Source organism: Protobothrops mucrosquamatus, unplaced genomic scaffold, assembly GCF_001527695.2.
Source record: "Protobothrops mucrosquamatus isolate PMUCROS unplaced genomic scaffold, P.Mucros_1.0 scaffold181, whole genome shotgun sequence".
Lineage (NCBI taxonomy): Eukaryota > Metazoa > Chordata > Lepidosauria > Squamata > Viperidae > Protobothrops > Protobothrops mucrosquamatus.
The window spans coordinates 127,921-142,398 of record NW_015386540.1 but is presented as its reverse complement, the minus strand read 5'-3'; the positions used below and the strand labels follow the sequence as shown (position 1 = coordinate 142,398).

General features: G+C 34.7%; 1 protein-coding gene across 1 annotated transcript in view; it reads left to right on the top strand.

Annotated features, from left to right (window-relative positions):
- FSHR (follicle stimulating hormone receptor) overlaps positions 1–14,478 on the top strand; it is a 78,811-nt gene that overhangs the window by 40,367 nt on the left and 23,966 nt on the right. The window contains exons 2-3 of the mRNA XM_015813693.2: positions 1,909–1,980; positions 13,492–13,566. Of these exons, the coding sequence (XP_015669179.2) occupies positions 1,909–1,980; positions 13,492–13,566 (147 nt within the window). The remainder of the gene's footprint in view (positions 1–1,908; positions 1,981–13,491; positions 13,567–14,478) is intronic.

Below are 14,478 nucleotides of genomic sequence, written 5' to 3'. Positions count from 1 at the left end.
CCCTGTTTTTCAAAGTTATATAGGTCAGGGTCTCTTTATTTCAATACCCCAAAATGAAGCAAAGCACATTAATAATTTGCACTATTAAACATCCTTAAAAACCATAATGGTTGTGTAGAGACATAACACTAAATTAATGTAGGAACATCCTAGAGGAAGCCTTATGACACAGTCTATGCTATCATTTATCCAAACTGAGAATTCTTTTTGGTATTAATTATGGCTTAATTAAACTCAGGGTTATACATTTTTACTGTAATAGTTTCTCTGTTAAACTCTGGTTAGTATTAAAACAACATTCTTGGCTTGAATGAAAAATTCTTGGACAGCAAGATGGATGGCATTTGAATTTAGTAAATAATAAATAGTTATTAATTGAAACAAAAGCTTTTGATTTTCCAGAAAAAAATAGTAAATTTTTAACCAATTTAAAATTAACTAAAGGAAGAAAGGAAATGGTAGAAACTAAGGCAGGTGTCTTCAAACTTGGCCCTTTTATGACTTGTGGACTTCAACTCCCAGAATTCCTCAGCCAGGCACACTGAGTTTGAAGTTTGAAGACACCTGATCTAAGGTTTATGCAAATAAAACTAAACTATTGACCCATATTTTGAGATGGATAAGCTATATTTTACAACCTGCTTTGATCTATATTCTCAAAATTAACATTTCCAAAGTTTGCAAACAATAAGTATGATATTAGAATATTGGTATCAGCTTATGAATGAATTATTTTGATGAATCAGACAAAAACGTTGTCTTATTCATCAGTCTATTTTAAAGAGTGGCCAATGAATTCCCACTGAGAATGGCTCTGGAAAGGCCATTTAATAGTGTTTCCCTACATCATGTGATACAAATATAATGTTTTTAAAGAATTATGAATTATTATGGCTGGAATCATTAAGAGTCCCATCTTCCAGTTAGTTGCCTAAAAATCTTTTTACGGTTGATCAGGCTTTAAAATTTAAATTGACCTTGGATGTTTGTTATCTATTTTGGTTTGGGTTTTTTGTTATTGTTCACTTGCTTTATTTATAGAACACCCAAAAGCTTAAACCGAGCGATGTTCAAGGTCTCTAATTTGGCCTAGTAGATTTGCATGGTGACCAAACTCAAAACAAGCAACCGATATTCCTTTTTGCACTTATATAAACAAATATAAGCAGCTGGCAAAAGCCAATCAGATTTTTAACTTTTAGTTCTGCATGCTGCTGTTGAATTTTTTGGAATTGTAGATCCTGATCAGCTACTGCAGATCCTTCACATAAGTATATTCCAGCCTGTCTGTTTACAGTTTCTGCTTTTAAGCCATTACAACAACCTTAAAAGCATATAAAACAATACCCTGTGAATTTTGATTGCTAATGACTGTATGCATTTTATACAAAATATGTTCTTTCACTTATATTTTTTTGTAAAGGACTATCATAATGTTGCTATATTACTAACTTGCTAAGTATTCCATTTTTATTATGGTTTATTATTTTTATCCCATCCATTCTCTCATCTTCATGGTTGAGCAGAGTCTTTTACTCATGTCTTTCCATTTCTTCTGAACTCTGCATTCTGGCAGCTACATCACACTGGAGCCATGGTCTACTAGCTATATTTCTTCTGCCTGTGATTCATTTAATCCACTCTGTTTCTATTACCAAGGTAAAAAAGGTGCACATTTTTCAGAATCCCACTATCAGATTTAGGAGAAAGCCCAAACTGAAGAAATTTTATAGTATCTCAATAACTTAGTATATTTTGGCATGTAATCCTAGTTGATTTTTTAGTCAAAAAGTGAATCAAAATTAAATATTATGCAGTACTTAATAAAATATGCATCTTCTTGTGCTTTTGGGATATTTTATTATGCAGTACTTAATAAATAAAATATGCATCTTCTTGTGCTTTCAGGATATTTTTCCTCACCAAAATAAGAATCATCCCCAAAGGAGCTTTCTCGGGATTTGGAGAAGTGGAAAAAATGTATGTATTTTCAAATATACTCTGTATGTCTAGTTTATATATCTTCATACCTTGGTCCCTTGTATGTTTTCTCTTCCCTGACCCACAATGTATTAATTGAACCAGCCTAGAGCAACTTCATGCCTTCTAAATATGCTCAACATCAGTTCCTATTATTCCCAGCTAATATATGGAGCAGCCACTTATAAGAGTGACAATCCAATTATAAAAGCCATCAAATTGGCACAGATTGAATTAAACTGGAATACTGATGTGGATTTAGTGAATGATCTGGAGAGAGCAAAACAGAAGTAGCCTTCCAAAGCCGTGTTATCTAGCAATGAGATAGAGACACACACAAACACACATATGGGGTTTTATTATAACTCAGTTGAGCACCAAAATCAATGACAGAATAGACATTTGCAATGTTAGTTCAAGACTAAGCAATAGCACCCATGAGGAGTCAGAATCTTATGTAAGGCTTGGGGATAGCATCACAACATTGTGCCTGCCATCTTACAGATTGGGACATCCCCTCCTAGACACCCTTGGATTTAATGTTTGGTTGACTTCATTTGGACTCTTATTTAATTTAAGGCAGTTCCTACCTTAAAAGGGTGCTTTCTAAATTGCTATCTGATTCAGCCCCATATGTCAGTAATGATCGTAGTGGCATTTTAAGGGTGATTTGTACCAGATTAGCAGCAACTGCTGACACCTAACAGTTTACCAAGACCACTGCTATAATCTGCAGATTTAATGACTTTATGGGAGCCCCTATTTAGATGATAATAGTTGTTCATTCATTTCCAAGTAAAATAAGCCAGCCCTGCTCTTCTTTGCTCAGAAAGGGCTTCTTTCTGAGTTGAGCTCTGAATCTCTGCCCCAAAGCACCAAGAACAACAGCAACTGTTATTGAGGACAATAAACTGTCCTTCCTTTTATACAATATGAGTAGAAGAATTTTCTCAAGAAGTATAGTGGACTGGGCTTGGTTCCTTCACCCAAAACAAAATAATTATATACTTGAAGTTTTTATATCTGCTTTTTGATTTTACCAATATGCTAAGACAAAGCCAAACAAGGCAAATTACAGATCAGCCAACTCCTATTTATTCATAAATCATAATTAAGCATACTATGGCTTATCTTATCACAGAGTAGTGTACAAATCCAGCTAAACATTATAAATATTCTATATAGTAATACAAGAAATCTGTAACTAATAACCCAATTTAATGCAAACAGAACTTCTTGCAATTCAAAATATTCCTTTGGCCACAAACTGAAAGTTGCCTCTCAGTAGATAACATTAAACCCCAAGTCCTGGAACAACAGCACAAATGGCAAATATGTAAATTGCAGGTTGAAGGTCATATCCATCAAGCAATTTGGTAAGAGCCCTTATTTATTATTTAATTCTGTAACAGAGAAAAAAATATCTGGATTGTCTCATGATCTCAACTCAGCAAAGCTCAATCATCCATTTCAAAGACTACACCTATACAAGAGCTTAATGCTTCTCCTACGACATGCAAGTCATCTCCACCAAGCTCTTCATTCCCACATGCATTTTAACTACCAGAAGACACTCTGGAGGGATTGGCCTGAATCTAATGTGAACTTGTTGTTCCTTGTGAAAGCTCTTTTTGCTGGCAAAATTTAATACATTGAAATTTTCATACTCATTTTCTACAGATAGGCCCTGAGAGAGAGCCTATTTGAAGCCATCCTTTACTCTGAAAGGATGGATGAATTTTTAATTCATGAAATCTCGGTGGGAAATATATATTTATTGTGAGATTTATTTATTTATTTAAGCAGATCAGCAGTATGCCAGCATGCCATATGTGTATTGAAGTATCTAATTTGTATACTGTAGACGAAATGCATTTTATCACATAGAAGCATTACATTATTAATAGTTGTTTTCTTCAAACAGCATACTATTCATTTTAATATTGGTGTGCATGTGCGTGTACATGTACAACCATGATGTTATAGAGGGGGAGGAAGAAGCTCACACAAGGAGTTTCTTGTTCTTATGCAAATATATCACTTGATTGTATAGTTTGTGTCCTGCAATTATCATGACTACTGCCCATAAATGTTTTAAGGCTTATATGTTTAATTTGTAAGCCATTTCACATTTCATTGCTACTTCTCATCTGCAGATGCTGCTGATGTTGATTGGTCTCATTTGCATATTCATTATATACCCCTGTTTTCAGAGCAGTTTCCCCACAGAGTTGCCATGGCACATTGATGTATTTTCAACAGAAAGTCATTTTTTAACATTTAGAGTTTTGTCTTTCGATTAACAGTATCTGTCCCTTGTACCACCTCCCCAATCAACACTCTTTCACATATTATACAAGGTGGGCAGCTCGTTTCCAGGTAATGAAAGATGATGTAAACATTTTACAGATAGGTTCAGTAGTTGTCCCTACTCTCTAAGGAGTCTTGGTAATTTGCATAAACTGCCCACTTCAAGCAAGCTCACTTAGAGCCTGCCTTATTTTCTGCCTTAGTTCCTCCTCAAGGCTCAGAAGAGACACCAAGTGGGAGAATTGCAATCTCCCAAGAAATCCTCATTTAACCTACCGCAAGACACTCTACACAGGGTTTTCCCTGAAGATCATTTGGAAATTTAATTGGTACAGAATGTGGCTGTGCAGGTAGTAAATGGTGCCAGATATATGGCACATATAACACCACTTTTGTGTGACTGCATTGGTTATCATGTGCTTCTGGGTGCATTTCAAGGGGATGGTTATCAACTTTAAAGCCCAGGTTACTTGAAGGATTGCCTTTTTCCAAGAGTTTCTACCCATCTACCCATCCAACATTATCTAACAAATCAGCCAAAACAATGTCAGTTGGCAGGGACTTAAAAAAACAGGCTTTTTCTGCAAAGGCCCCTGGTCTATGGAACATTATCCATTTGGAGATTACAATGGCCCCAACCCAGTTAGTCTTTCATAAGGCTCTAAAAACCTTGTAGTTTTCCAACCCTGGGACACTAAATATGTCAAGGGCCCCATTTGTTAGCTTTATTGTTAACAGGTCAGGTATCTCGGCTGCTATGAATATTTATTTTGGATGTTTTTTTATTGTTTTAACATGTTTTTAGTGTTTTAATTGTAATATACAGTATGTTTTGAACTATAAGCCATGCAGAGTCATTGACTGAAATAATCATCTATAGAAATCAAATAAATAAATAAATCAACCCCCCCACACACACACACATCTTGATTTTCCAGACTACAAGATGCCATTTTATTGATTATTTAAATTCAAAAAGTTCAAATAACACAAGCATCCATGTCACAGAAACAAACAACTCCAAAGAAGTCTTTTGAAGGCTTCTTTATCTCACCCAACCTGAAGTTTTCCTTTATTGAAGGAGAACATCCCATCCCTCAACTTCCACACTATCTCCTTGAAGGTTCAGAAAAATTCTATCCTGTCTGAAGATAACAATGAACTTGGTCAATATCATGCAACATTTGCCTTAGCAAGAATGCTTCTGCTCCAGTCAGCTTCTCAAATGAACCTTGATGAGACTGGACATCATCCAAGTTTAGCTAACTAGGTTGCAAGTAAGGCAGAAAAACCATAGCCATTTCTTGCCCTTCCTAGCAGTAAAAAAGTACAAGTTATGAAATAAATATAGGGTACTTGATTGTCCTTTCATGATATCCAACATCAATCGTCTAAAACAGCTGCAAACTCTAATACAAGTGCCAATCCAACTTTATTAGAGTACTTATCCCCTTGTTATCAAAGTATGAAAGAATGCACCTCCATACCCACTCATGATCCTGTATAGCTTTGCTTTTAGCCTTCTGAACTGAAAAGTGGAGAGTAGCATAACACTGCAGACACAAGTAGCAAAGTCCAGATTTTGCTATTTTCCAGGACCATTCATACGCAGTGCACCTAAAAATACAGACATAGTTTTTGCAGCATGGGATTCCCTTAAATCTTACTTGGACAAAATGGGGAAATCACTTCAAGGACTCTAGCAATTAGAATTTTTTTTTTATTTTATTTTAACATAAACGTATTTATACTTAACAAAGACTACCAATCCACAGCACTAGACTATCTGATTATTCCTTACCAAATCCAAAATCAAATCTGGAACATATAGCCTGCAAAAAAGATTTATTTTTAGATCTTAATTACTCCAGGAATAATAACAAAAATGAAACAAGCCATAACTTAGAATAAAACAGGCTAGAGAAGCTAATTCTTCATTTCACTCCAAGTCTATAAGAGAAAAGAATTGACATGTTGTGCAAGAGCTACAAGACCATTAAGCAAGTAAGCAGTTGGCTCCATGACATTATGTGTTTATCCAGAAGGAGAAAAAGACCCATGAAGTTGCTTTGGGGGAGGGGGTTACTGGCTGGGAATCAGGAATGGTAGATTTTCTAATTCCAGCCTGGGATGTCAGTCTAAAGCAAACCTTGTTTGGTGAAAATTACAATTCTTTTCAGTTTCTCTGAAAAGGTAGGTTCCATCACATGGAACATTAGTTAGCTAGCTGTTGGACTTGCACTTACAAATCTTTTCAGAACTGTGGAAACAGGTTCTAGCCATGTGGCATCTGTGCTTCCATCAGTTACTACTAAGTATTGCTCTGAACCCATTAACTTCCACTTCTAAGTTACCAGACACCTCAAAAAGTGAGTTTACAGAAGACGTAATAAATGTAAATTTAGAAGAAAGATCCTATTCTCCACAGATTTATACAGTCAAGGAATAATGGAAAGACAGGCATCAAAAAACAACCCCAATGATAACATTCAAAACTCACCAGGATAAATTTGAAAGACCTTCTCAGGTATTCTGGGGGAAAAAAATAGAAAAACAGAAGCCTCCTCTGTTTGTCAAATGTGGAGGCAGATTTTTGTACATTTTTTGACATTATTTCAGCTATTTTTCTGTGTGGTTTTGAAAAGATCTTTCAGGTATCTTAATTAAATTACAATTCATAAAATGCTTACTCTTGAATAGCATCTATATGACTTAAATATCAAAATGCAGAGTGAAGTGCATGTAGATTAGGTGGTCTGTACTCTCCAGGGTACATTCTCAGAGAGCAACAATGTAGCTGTTATGCATAATCTCTACTAATGTAAATTAAGAGTATTTAACTCCCTCTTTGTCCTAAGGCCAATGTGCACACTGCTGAATTTTCATAATCATATGCATTTCTTCTCAGGAACTAGAGAACAGCCTTTAATATGCTTTTCTTATTCTTAAAAAATTGGCATGTGAAAAAAAATCAGTTTGAAGGCCAGAAACTAGATAAAATATGCCACAAATAGTTTGGATGTTCATCCAGTTGTTTGTGGGTTATATTTCACCACTGAAGTACTTTTAGTTGAGCCTAAAGGACTTTTATGGCATGTGTTTATTCTGTTGCCTACTGAGAAACCAACAGCAAAACAGCACATACCTATTCCCAACATAGATTATTGCTTAGAAGAAGGATGCGCAATTCTCTCAACCCGGGGGCCACAACCAAATAGATGACTGTAAAAGATAAAATCAGTTATTTGCCACTGAATATCTGCAACCTCCAAAACACAGACTGATGACAATATAGATACTCAGCAGCAGATAACTGATCTTCAGTGATATGATTTGGGAGTTAAAATTATCAAATCTATTTTCCATTTCAATCATCCACCTAAAACAGCCCAAAAGGCAAAATATATGTTGACATCCTCACTCTAACAACTCTCTTCTGTGACTTGTTTTGCTCTATCCACCTAACTAGGAGAGTACACTGATACACTGCTATTTACCATCAAGGCCTATCAATGTGAGTGGCCTTGACCACTATATTATGCTTTCAGTTTCTTGAAGAAGTAACAAAAAGGAGTTGATCATTTATGTTATTCCTGCCAATAACCTACTGCTGCTATCAAAGAGCAGGGCTTTTCCTAGACATATTTTAAAATGTTTGGAATCAATGGACCAAGAGCAATACTCCATAAAACCAGAGTTTAATGAGACAACTAGGGTGCTAATATTTATAAGCTCAGGTTACATACCTAGGTCAACCATTACATATACATACCTGGTTATATATGAACCCGTTACATGGAAAAAAAATAAATGGTGCACAGAGGAAAAGCGATATTTCCTTCTCAGCTGGGTGCCAAATTGTAGCTATTGACTTATCTGCAGAACTCAGTGGGGCTATTTGCAGTCTACACAATGGTTTCTCAAAAATTGCTGAAGCCTTGCAACTAGGCCGCTACAAAGAGATGGCTCAAAATGATGGCATTTATTTCAGCAACCCTAATTTAGTTTACAATGCAGAGAAAGAATGATAAAATTCTGCACTTTTTAAGAGTGTGCAACATATTTTTCCCATTTATGTAGCTATTACATCCTATTGTACATTATGTTTTGCTTTTATTTCTCTTCAGTAAAAGATGTGTATGCTTTTGCATTTTAATTTGCATTTTAATTTATAGCAACCTCCTGTGCCAAAACCTTAAAACATAGATGAGTTTAGGACTTTGCTTCTTAATTGGTGATCTGCAGCTACTCTGCCATTTCTGTATAATCAGAAAATACAGAAAGAAATATTTAGATGCACTGATTTTAAAATTGTGGGGCAATGTGTAATAGTAGAAGCTCTGAACATTAAAAAAATCATATTCATGTCTAAGAAGAAAAATAAAATGAAGTCTGTTCCTTAATTCTGCTATTCTTTGCCATCGATTTTTAAGAAAATCCATAGAATTTGGTTTGAAGCTGACCTTACTTAATCATTCTGATTGTGAGAAGCTGAAGGCTAATTAGAAGACAAGTTGCTACAATAATTCCTGGGTCATGAACCAAAAGAAAGAATACTTGGTAGTTTTACCCAAAATTGTTTATAGAGAGTAGCCGAGGTTTTCAAAATTAAAAGATAATTCATTCAAATCAATTCTGGAACACAAGTGAGTTAATGACCTGTCACAAGAAATATTTATTTCCTTTTCCCAATTTCTAAATTATATGCCACTTTAAAAGTTACTTAAGAAATAATAGTGTGTGCACATGCTAGTAGATACATAGCTAGATGGATGAACTGGCAGAGTGGACAGCAATTTTCTATCAGATTGAGGCAAGAATGGAGTAGCTGCAAATTTCTGTTTAAGAAGTAAACAGAACCAGAACTAGAACCAAAACTTTGGCAGGGAAAATTGTAATATATTGGAATTGTGAACAGAACAAACCTGTCTATGTTGCTAAGGGACACTGTCAGGTTTATAGGCTGGGAGAGGACAAATGAAAGGGAATAAAAAAATCCAATCTACAACAGTAGTTGGCGAGATGTGACTGGATACTACTGTGCCTCAGATATCTTAGCTGGTACCTACAAAGACCTCCATCTACAGCAGGGGTCTCCAACCCCCAGTCGATGGACTGGCACCGGGCCGCAGCATGCCAGCAACTGGGCCGCACAAACAAGCAAAGCCCCATCTGCGGGATGTGGGCCAGTATGCAAAATCATGCCCGCTTTCTTTTTTTAGATTCTTTAATTATTTTTAAAATAAGAACTTATCAACCCATGACATATTAGCGTTCATCATTTTTATTTTTAAGAGTACCAGTCTGGTCTGTAAACATTCTTATGAAATAAGAATTGTAGGTGGCTACAAATTAGTACATCCCACTGCCAGAAAAAATGCACAGGTAAGCTAGGATGGTACAGAACAACCTGACAGGTTACAGGGGTGACAGAACTATCATGAAATGTTGTTTTCTGGTAAAGGAGTGCTATGTGACCAGGCCGCATCCATCACAATGGATATTTTATGAGACCATCCACAACAAAATTGCAAAATTCCAAATGTGCTCATCAGCAGAAACATTTTATTGACTGTTCATGGTCAACAATCAAGCACTAATATATATTTCAGCGAACCTTAAAAACAGTAAAAGTGGTAACCATATAAAGCTGGTGTTATTTACATAGCAGCTAACATATAATAAAAGAAATGAAGTAAAGCAAAAATAGGACAAATAAAGATTTTTAAAAAATTAAATTTGCTTTTCCTGTTTTCAACAGTAAATAAATATTCAGAAATATTTACTTTGATTCGAATATAATAGAAATACAGCAGAAATCCACACATCTCACTATAAAGGGGAAGATAGAACTCTGAATGTTAACGATGGAGCCATTTCTAAAATCTGATTTTGGTCTTCATAATTAACGTGGACCAGAAAGGACAGCATAAAGCAACTTTAAGAATAATAACTGAGGTCATGGCACTTTACAAAGTACAAAATTTGCATATCCTTTCCAGAGAGGCTTGCAAAATATAACAAAATATAATATAGTATTGTAGCCATTTGGAGATGAATTGGTTCAACTAAACTGAAGGTTTAGCGAAATAGCCAGAAAAAAACTAGGCAAAGTAGTAGAAGGCTAGCAAGATCTAAATAGAGGCCAAATATTAGGATGATTAATTTAGGTCTTCTTGGGACTCAAGCCTATCTGACTAATTGTCTGCCAGAACATGAGAGGAGGAAGAGAAGGAGAAGGCGGTGACAGCAGGAAAGCTTAAAATTTAAGCAGCATAAGCCTGACTATTGTTTTTCTTCTGCTCATTTCTGAATTGCTAGACCTGCCAAAATAGTAACTTCCTCCTCTGCTCCTTTCTGCATACTATATAAATTAGAAGATAAATATTACAATTATTTTAAACCTAGTGTGTTCTCAAATAAAAAACAATCCCTTTGAGAGGGAGCTAGTATTCAAGGAGGTGGGAGCTGCATCTAGTTGTTCAGCTTGGCTGAATTGCAAGAGACAGCTTATAAACCTAAAAGTCACATTTTTATAGAAGATGGGTTGTTTTGTTTACAATTTACAATTTGATTTTTTTAAGTGAAATATACAGTGTCACTGTAAAGCACCTGCTGTTCCCAGCTTCATCATAATGTGTAATGTAGTGGAATTAGCAATAGAAATGCAGTTAATCGTTTTTCTTGATATGAGTGGATAATTTATATAAAGGTGGATATAAATGTTGGTGCTTGCATTTTCTAAGTTGTTTATAAGGTTAATTAAATATGTTCTTTCTCTACTGTCTCTCTCCTGGGGAAGAAAAATAATACTTACCAGCCCAATTTATTGTAAGAACCTTGTCAAATGCCCTAAGTGGATGCAAAGAAGGTATAAAGAAAGGAAGATATTAACATTTATAGTGCATATCTCAGCTTCAGCCTCCAAGAGTTCACCTAAAAACCTGAACTGACTACCCATATTTACATATTGTATTTCTGAATCTGTCCAGTCTGCCTTTAATGTACGCTGATAGTCCATCAGATCAGTAGAAAATTGGCTTTTTCTGTGAATATTTCATGTGTAATGAAACTCCTTTCTCATGGGAGATGTATCTGGAATCATCAATCAACCTTTTAAGCAGACCTTAAAAAGTCATCCGTTTTGAATTGTTTTTCACAAAATAGCTAAGGGGATTTTGTAAAAACAATTTCTTCATTCAGAAAGCTGATTGTTTTAAATTCTATTAATTGTTAAATATACTATTTATGAGTGTATTTCTAGTCAATGAAACTTCTCAAACAGCTAAATTCTGCAAGTGTGGAATTACGAATTTCCCATCCACCACTTTTAACTGCTAGACCCATTAAGACAGCTCTTTCCTGTTTCTTTCATTGACTGTTAAACAACTGTGGGCCCCTGCCTCTTTTGTCTGATAGTTTTTCTAAGCCATATTGCTTCACTCTTTCCTCAAGGTTATCCATGCATTCTATTACATCACACAGACATGCCACATTCCACAATATGGAATAAGTACAAATCCAGGTTGTACTCAAAAACACCTTTGTGGTTCTTGGCACAAGAAACATTTTAAAGGCAAGGAAAATAGGCAAATACAAATGGTTAACTTATTGTGAGATACTAGAATTTTGTCACAAGAAATACAAAATAAAATCAAGAGAAGAACGTGGCAGAGGAACATATGTGCCAATGTATGATAATTTATAAATGAAAAAATGAGAAAATATATGATTGAAAGGACTGAAATTTACACTATGTTATAATCTTAAAGATATTTTTTTTAAAAAAATGATGTGCTAATATATATCTATACTGCACAGACTCATCCCAAACAGCAAGATGAGTGGTATAAATTTAATAATAAACAAAAAGTCACAAGAGAAACTGTCCAGGATGTATAAAATCATTTCAAATACACATTGGAAATGTAAACAACAAGAAAGGACATGTTATCATGCTTGGTGGATATGTAAAAAAGCTAGAAAATTTGGAAAGAATGGAACTCCAAAATAAAATTTTGATGATTGATCTGGAGTCTGCTCAACGGAAGTACAGAAAATCTGGGTTTTACTGTATGTAGATACATACATATATACATAGCCATTGTGCTATACCTTTTCAAGTTAAGTACATTATGCAGAGCACAGAAAGGAGCAAGAAATAGTAATCCAAATAAATTAAAGGCATAACGTTCAAGAAAAGAAATCTGTATCTGATGAAAAGAAGTAGAAGATTGTGGATTATTTTTGTTATTTTTAATTAGATATTTATTATTTAATCTTATTTCTATTAGTTTATATATATAGAACTTTTATTAAGATGTCAACCTTGAAAATCCTGATTAAAATTTTTAGAAGAAAAAGAAATGTTAAATGATTCCTTGTTTTCATTCCCCTTTAACATAGGAAGATCCCTAAAGTAAATCCCACTATTGCCAAACCCACACTGAGTCCACTTAGACTAACACCTTTGTAAGTATGCAGATAAGGTTAATACTTCGTATCGATTAAGGAAAATATTTGAAGCTCATGGTTGGAAGAAAACAACCAAGCTCAGAGAGCATCAAAGACCCCCTCATTACTACATCGTGCTAAGACATACAGCAGCCTGGTTTGCTTGACAGCAGTTTGTGTATCTATGGCTATATATATTGGATAAACATAGCCAACCTCTGTTACTCAGCCAACCATAATCAAATAAACATGTTTATTGCTGTGATGTTGCACATTCTTGCAGAGCTGTTACTTATGACATTAATTCCAATATGAAGAAGTGAGGGTACATGGACAGCAGAATGACGTGTATTACTTTAGTTTCCAGGCAGTCATGTCAATAGAATTGGTGAAGGCATGCACAAACTCCTGAAAATCAAGAAGATTTTTAAGCAAGTCTCTTTCTTGCTGTGATGGTTGATTTCAAGTACAGTACTATATTTATCTGAAAGGAAAACTAGATTCTTTCTTCCAAACATTAACCTTTAAATTGAGAAGATTATGTCTCATTTGTAGAGAACAGTTTAGAGATATGATTTAATTTTACAAGCAATAGTGTGTTTTAACTGACTCCAGTTTACAGCTATTTAATTCTTTTAAATTATCAAATTTTTGAATTATTTGTTTTCATACAAACAGTATTTGCCCTGTTAACATTTCCAGTCATTAGCAAGGCAATATAAACTTTTATTTCCATTTTCTTGACAGAGAGATCTCTCAAAATGATGCCCTGGAAACTATAGAATCAGATGTTTTCTCACACCTGCCCAAGCTTTATGAAATGTAAGTAATAAATGGAATTAAAAGTAGAAAATCTCATAAAAATGTGATGAACTAATTGATGAAATGATATAAATGTTATTTATATTTATCAAAAGAAAAGAGGACAACAGTCTATTTCTATCCCATCATTGGTGACTACCATGATCTTAGAGGCATGGTACCATGACTACCTTTCCCTTGGAGCCTGAAAAAATGTACTAATATTTTTTATTAAAAAATAGAAATTAGCCCTTGGCTGCCATTTCTTCACTTCTAGACTCAGTAAAAACACTATAAAGCATCACTCACCAAACATTCCTGTGGAGGGTATTATGAAGATGTAGTATCATCACTGAAAAGGCTGCCTCTTTTTTTCCTGCTTGCCTGATATTGAAAATGGTGGCACTTTGGAGAAGCTTCAATAATAATCTAAGATAATAAACAGTTTCAAAAGGAAAATATTGAAGCCCTGATTTACTCAATGAGTTGTAAGGAATGATACATTTGGAGTAAAGGAAGGAATTGCCAGATTGATCATAATCCTTGAACAGGTAAGTTTTCAAGATAAGCTCTGGCTGAAATCAAATTCATAAAGTCAATTTATGACTAACTTGTCATGTGAAAAGTTAGTGATAAATTGACTTTATGAATTTGATCATTGATAATTCATACTATCACAATATCTCTCTATTGATCTGTTCTTATCAAAAGACTAACTTATCATGTGATAAGTTAGTCTTTCGGTAAGAACAGATCAATAGAGAGATACTGTGATAGTAAGCATCTAACAACTGATTCACAATAAGCTTGTATGTGGGGCTACAGTTATCATATGTAGATGTATACATTGATTACACTGACATCAGAAAAGTAAGGGTTGGGTAATGGTCCTCAAGAGATGGTGGTGCCTTTCTATAAACATATAACTTGATA